General features: G+C 44.6%; 1 protein-coding gene across 1 annotated transcript; it reads left to right on the top strand.

Moving 5' to 3' along the window:
• Positions 1-1478: 1478 nt before the first annotated feature.
• Positions 1479-5494, top strand: BHLHE41 (basic helix-loop-helix family member e41). Its single transcript, XM_033951416.1, has 5 exons — positions 1479-1757; positions 1851-1914; positions 2167-2274; positions 2642-2753; positions 3148-5494. Exons 1-5 carry the CDS (start codon positions 1624-1626, stop codon positions 4041-4043), a joined length of 1314 nt encoding a protein of 437 aa, XP_033807307.1. The 5' UTR covers positions 1479-1623; the 3' UTR covers positions 4044-5494.
• The last annotated feature ends 1710 nt before the right edge of the window (positions 5495-7204 follow it).

Genomic DNA, 7204 nt, shown 5'->3' with positions numbered 1-7204 from the left:
CCTTTCAAACTTCCTCTCCCCATTCTCTTCTCTCCCAACCCCCCAAACTACCTATGTCTCACACAACGCCCCCCTGCACCAGCTTCCCCACCCCTTTAGAACTACCTTCCACAACTTCCCTAACAAACTGAGGCCAGCCCCAAAAATGACCACCACATCTGCTCCACCACCCTGCAAACTGCCCTACCCCTTCAGTTCCTTCCCACATATTTTCCCCACTCCTAAAAATTACCTCCACCACCCAAAAAATAACCCTCTGCGTGTAAGTGCCCCACGCCCCCAAAACTATCCCCCTTGTAACTTTGCCCACATTCCAAACTTCCCCACCCCTAAAAACTATCCCATGATACTTGTCCAAAAGCCACAAACTGCTCCCTGCAACTTTGCCCTCACTAATGTCACTTCACCACACAATGTGTCCCATGCACCTCAGAATCTACCCTCTACAACTGCTCCAGCACCCTGCTAACTGTCCCACACTCAAAATGCTCCCTAAAACTGCCCTATTACCTCAAACTGCCTCCACTTAAAAATGCTCCTCCACACACATACAGCTGTTCCACCACTCTACATACTGTACCACCCCAAAAACTATCCCTGCAACTCCCCTACCATTCCATAAACTGTCCTACCCCCAAGACCAGCTCCCAACAACTGCTCCACTACCCACTAAATGACACACATCCTTCAATTGCCCTAGCACTCCACAAACTGCACTACCCCTAAAAATTAACCCCAGAGCTGCCCTGCTACCCTAATAGCCCCCACCTCAAAACTACCCCTACACAATTATAAGTGTACCCCCCTCCCCGAAAACTGATGCAACTGCCCCATCATCCTGCAGACTACCTCCTCCCAGAAAATAGCCCCCAAAAACTACTCCATCCTCAACCTATGTTCCCACTCCAATAATTACCCCATGCAACAGCCCCACCACCCCACAAACTGCTCTGAATCCCAAAAATGCCTTCTGCAAAAAGTACCCATCAGCAACCCCGCACAGACACAACACATGCAATGAACACACAAAACATACAACACAGATACATGTACAGAGGTTCAGAAAGAATATCAGGATCTGTGCTCTGCATGAGTTCTCTGCTTATAAACAATTAAGGAAATCTTGAATATCAGGAAAGGTATTAGGATCCATTTGTGTTTACTCTTTACTGAATTTAAAGTACAGGAGAATCGTTCCAAATATAATATACATCTAGAGAAGTTGTCCCTAGTTTGTTTGTTTTTTTGTCATAATGAATGTATGACACTTCTGTCTCTAACACATCTAACTGGTTGCAAACACAAGAGGTATGGCAGCCATGAACCTTCTTTTTAATGGGGTGTGGCTGCAATAATTTGGGAAAATGCTCAGATTATATAAAGGCCCTCGTCTAACGTTTTCATACGTGTTAAAGCCTAAGGGAAAACTGTCTCCTGTTTTAAATTCTTTGTTCTGAGCAGCGTCTGCCTTTTCTGTCTGCTATGTTCTCCGACCAATAGGTGGCGCCTCTGAGTCATTCTAGGACTTTTGCAGCCATTTGTTTTCCTGCAAGGAAGCGGCAGCGGCAGTGTGCTAGCGGGCAGTCTGGAAACTGGGTCTCACTTTAAATTGCAGAAGTCTGGATGTGCACGATTTTAGAGCGATCGTCAACGACTACCAATTTACCAATAAACCCCCCCCAGCTCTTCCCAAATATGGACGAAGGGATCCCTCGTATGCAAGAGAGACAGTTGCTGGAGCACAGAGATTTCATAGGGTAAGGTGCCTGTGCATTTTGCCAATGAAGGCATTTCCTAGGCAAAGTGGAAATACAGCCAGAACCTAATTATATTCCATCTGTACGTTGCAGAGTGGACTATCCGTCCCTGTATATCTGTAAACCCAAAAGAGGCATGAAGCGTGATGAAAGCAAGGTAAGACCAAGTTTTTGAATCTTAATGGTGCAGTTTCTAATAAATCGCAGCTAATTGTCTTTTGCTAGTTTTTTTTTTTTAACGCATGCATGTTCTTTATCGAGGCGTTTTTCATTTTGCTCCCATGAATTTTAAGCGTTTGCTGATTAACTTGCAGTAGAGAAGGTGAAACCTGCAGCTTAAAGGCATATGCACTTGAAGGTATCTCGAGTTGTCCTTATGTAATGGGCCCTTTTCCATCTTTATATTCAGGAAACATACAAACTACCCCACAGATTGATAGAAAAGAAAAGACGGGATAGGATCAATGAATGTATAGCTCAGCTGAAAGATCTGCTGCCCGAGCATCTGAAACTGACGGTAAGGTATAGGCTGTCTGCCTTCTTCCAGAAAATTGCCATTGGACCAGAAACATTAAGAAATATGTTTTATGCAGCATTTTATGTTCAATTAATTGTATTGTACTGTCAAAGTTTGAAACTCAATAAAGATTAAAAAAAAAAAAAAAGTAGCCTTTAAAGTGTTACCTAAATAGAATGCAAATTAGTGTTCAGGCATGAAGGGAAGTCTAAAAGTCTGGGTTAAACCAGAGCAATATGCAAGAAAAAAAAAGGCGCAAAGAATCAGCTTCTTTCCAACGGTCTGTGGAGCTTCATTTGCTGTGACAGTAACATTGTTTTAGACCCATGAAGTAACCAGTTGCTCTCTTTTCGTTTTTCACTTCAAGACATTAGGGCATCTGGAGAAGGCTGTCGTTTTGGAGTTAACTTTGAAACATTTGAAAGCTCTAACAGCTTTAACAGAACAGCAGCATCAGAAGATAATTGCTTTGCAGAACGGTAAGTCGGTGGTGAAATGCCAGTGAAGGGGTGCCTGGAAATATGGCTCTCACCCTGTCTTTCACAGCATAATATATATATATATATATATATATATGGTGGTAGTTTTCCTTGTGGTATATAAATAAAATATATTTCTTTCATCTCTATGTATGTTTGTCTGCAAGTTTCTAGACGATCAACATATTTTTTAAGTCTTTTTCTGGTCTTGAGTTGAAGGTGATTGGAAAAAAAAGAGCTTTTAGAATATTGCAGCAAATTTGAAGGGATAAGTAAAAGAATCATAGGCAAATGATTTTGCTATTACTGCTTTTAAGAAAGTTGAAGGGAATAATGCTAATCCATAGCGTGACCATAAATATATGTGCCAACGTCTCTGTTTTTCCTGTCACAGGGGAGCGATCTCTGAAATCCCCCATTCAGTCAGATTTGGACGCCTTCCATTCTGGATTTCAGTCTTGTGCCAAAGAAGTCTTGCAGTACCTGTCACGTTATGAAAGCTGGACTCCCAGAGAGCAGAGATGTGCCCAGCTCATCAATCATTTGCACTCGCTCTCTGGCCAGTTGTTGACTGGCCCTCCACTGCCGCCTCAGCAGGTCTCTGAGGGCAAAAAATCCTCACAAGATCACGGTGGCCACAAAACACAGCATCAGGCATACTGCGTCCCGGTGATCCAGAGGATACAGAACGTGGAGCTGAATGAGAATGATACAGACACAGACAGTGGCTATGGGGGAGAAAGCGAGAAACAGGAAGGAAAAGCAGAGGGAGGTGGCGGCCTGAACCAGTCCCAAGTAGCCAGGAACATTGCAATCAAAAAGGAGCCTATGGATGAGCTGCCACCTAAGAGATTTAAGAGGGAGAGTTTGGGTAGCATGGAGCCATCGCTGAGAGCAGATGCTGCCCTTTTCAGTTCCCTCGTGGCCTTTGGGGGTGCTCCCTTTAACCAGCAAGCGCCTCTCTGTCTGCCCTTCTACTTTATCTCCCCATCTGCAGCTGCCGCTTACATGCCCTTCCTGGACAAGCACAGCATGGAGAAGTATCTGTATCCTGCAGCAGGTCCCATCCCACTTCTGTACCCCGGGATCCCAGGGGCAGCAGCTGCTGCAGCCATCCCCTGCCTCTCCTCGGCATTGACAACAGACAGGATCTGCCCTGCTCCGGCCACACTGCAACACGAGGTCATGTCCCCATCTCCCTGCGCTTTCCCAGGAGCAACAGGGCCACTAACTGAGGAGCTGGAAAGTCTCAGGCAGGACAGGTTGCAGTCTGCAAAGGAAAATGCCTGAGCGCCTGGAGCTCGCTGCCTGACCATCGCATCGAAAGGAGAAATCTTATAGCAGCCTTGACACTCAGAAATGTACACCGCAGTCAAACAAGGTGGCATCAGTTTGATTTGTATGTATTTTATGATCCTGCACTTTTATCTGCTGTATAAAATAGTTTTCAGCCCTATTATTGACTGAGAGAAAACCCCCTAAAATACCCTCCATCTATTTTAGCACCTCCGATGAACAGTTTTCAGGCACATAAAGTCTTGTTTTTAGAATATTTCTTTTCGCAGGTTCAATACAATTCAGTTAACGCAAGTCTAGCATCAACATCATCTTAAAAATGTGTTGCCCAGTAGTTTCTGTGTTCAGCTTAAATGCATATGGCTGTAAAATGTAGTTTTTCTAAGGTAAAATTAATGTTGCACCTTAATTATGGAATATGTCAAAGACAATTTTGTAGATTTGCACTTCTTTATGACAGAGCTGAGAAGAATGAAAAATACAGATGGGAGGATAGCACTTTATTGTTACATTAACCACCAATGTAGGTGTGTTTTTTTTCTTTGTTGTTATTATATGACAGAAGTTAAATCTAAATGGTATGGAAAGTGTTGGTTCCCCATCCAGCTATTACTGTGAAAAAAAAAAGTGAATGTTTATGAGCTTAACTGAAAATCCCAAGCTGGTTTATTTGTTGGAAGTACGGTAAAATTTTAAACTGGAGAACAAAATGACATCACGTTAAATTTGCAGTTTCTAAAGGCAGGGGATAAAGTCCCTTGAGCTTTTTCCAACCTTGACATAGTGATTTCCCATTCTGGAGACTGCCAGACACCAGATAATCACAGAGAGCTTTTTAATAAGGCTTAAAGGAAGACCTTGCCTAGATATTTTTAGTTTGTTGCCAAGGTAGCACTGTGAGAAATCGCACTTGAATGTTATGTAAGAGGTGAGACACAACAGTCTGACTAAGAGTGAATAAATATCCTGGGTTGGTAATTCAGTTTTGTACATTTGCTGCTGCTGTTTGCTACTGTTTGCCTCAAACGCTGTGTTCAAACAACGTTAAAAATCTTACTGGCCTATGGAGTGGCTGTATGTAAATACTTGTTAATTCATCCAATGAATGATATCTGACCAGATATTTTTGTAAGGGGGGAGGGGACTTCGTGCTAATGATATTTTGAGTTCCAGTTATCGCTTTAGAAGGATTAACAGAAATTAAGAGTTGTACTTTTGTTACAACCCTTATGATTGGTACAAAGCTGGAGTCTTAAATTATTGAAATCAATGCTGTCTGCTGAAACCAGCTGCTCTTTTAAAACAATTTAGTATGTGATACAGAAATCAAGTCTTTATTTTCTGAATTTTCCAAAGCAACATGACCTCTTATCTAAATATTTCACCACACCTTTCTGATTTGAAAAATATTCTTAACTTCAAGGAATAAAAACTTTAATACATAATATGGATGTTGTCTAGTGCTTCAGATATTCATAATAATCATTATGAGTTTTTCTTAAACTTTAAAATCCATTAGATCAACATTCAGTCCAAAATGTTCAGCAATTTGAAAGTGCTGACTGTGAAAGGCCTGAATTAGATCCAGAAATTCATTGCTGGGTCTAATCCATATACTGTCACTGACTTGCTGAGACTTTTGTAGCTGCCCAGAGTTGACTGGGGGTCTTTTAATGCATTTTATGTGATCCTACTTGCTTGGTTATCTGCGGTGCCCAACTAAGTTCTGGGTCTGCCTTGACTCTTCCCAGCACTGCCTGAAGAGTACCCAATAGTCAGAGCTGATAGCAATAGTCTCCAGTTATATGCAGCTGAATATGTACTCCTGACTTGTTCAGCAGCAGAAGCCTCCCCTGCCTGATTGAGTAGCACTGAATATCAACCCAATGGCTCAATTTGAAAATGGACTTATATATTCATCAGCTGCCAGTGAACACTTAAGTCCATCAAAGGTTATATGGATAGTGTTGGGCAAAACCTCCGACACTCACACATTTATCTATCTATTTATATATATCTATATCTATCTATATAATAAAACCGTAGGCAGCGCATGCGCAGTCTTATCGGCGTGCTTCCATGATCCGTAGGTCCGTGGCCGCCAAGAGTGCAGCATGCCCCGCGCTTACTACGGCCCCAAGCGCAGCTGAGTTCGGCACGGCGGTTCCCCAGATAGGGGAAGACGAACAACTCACTCCCGACGCCCAGCTGAGTTCGGCACGGCGATTTCCCCGGTTTCCCCAGATAGGGGAAGCCGAACTGCTCACTCCCGCCTCATGGTCCTGCCGCCGCTCCTGTTCACAGCGGTCTGCACGTCGACGACTCCCCCCTCCCCCCGGGGCTGCCTAAAGAAAAAAAGTTTCACGGTGCTCCGCTAAAAGGAGCTGCTTTGAAATTGGAGCCCTGCCGCCACCGTAACACGTTCCCTCTGCCGCGGTCCCATATGTCAGAGAAGGGGCGGGACCAAGGCAGAGGGGAACGTGCTACGGCAGTGGCAGGCCTCCGATTTCGACGCGGCTCCTTTTAACATTGGTGGATTCACTGCACCTGATGGAGGGAGGGAAGGAAAGGTGGTTGTGCGCTGTTGAGCTCCTCTTTGCCCTCAGACCCTCTCCTAACTGCTCCCTCCTGTCTCAGACCACTGGGGGGAGGTGCCTGTCTTCAGCTGCAGGGATGGAGGGAGGGAAGAAGAAAGAAGGGGCCCTGGCAAGCGAGTTATCAAAAGCCAACCATAGCCTGGGACCCCTACATGGTATGAATAATGACCAGACAACAAAAGGTAAGAAAAATAATTTTATTTTCTGTTTTGTGATTACAATATGTCAGATTTGAAATGTGTCTTGAGGGAGGCTGCCGCCGCAGCTTTGGACAGAGGGGTACCATTTTCGTGGGAGCTGGCCTTCGGAGAGGCTTGGGACACGGGGACGAATGCAGGAAGGGCTGCCGCTGCGAAGGGCTTTGGTGGGGGAGCCAGCCAGGCCGCGAGTGTGGGGCCGTTGTAAGCGCGGATTGGTCAAGGAGCCACCGTTGCCGAGGCTTTGAAATTGCTCTCCCACCGTCACTCCCTCCCGTCCCGGCTCTGCCTCTGCCCCTGCCCAGGTTCAAAAGCAGGAGAGGCGGTCATCTAGCACCCGTTAATCTAACGAGCTTAAACA

This window comes from Geotrypetes seraphini, chromosome 7 (assembly GCF_902459505.1).
Source record: "Geotrypetes seraphini chromosome 7, aGeoSer1.1, whole genome shotgun sequence".
In the NCBI taxonomy this organism is placed as follows: domain Eukaryota; kingdom Metazoa; phylum Chordata; class Amphibia; order Gymnophiona; family Dermophiidae; genus Geotrypetes; species Geotrypetes seraphini.
This window is presented reverse-complemented; position numbering and strand designations above follow the sequence as displayed.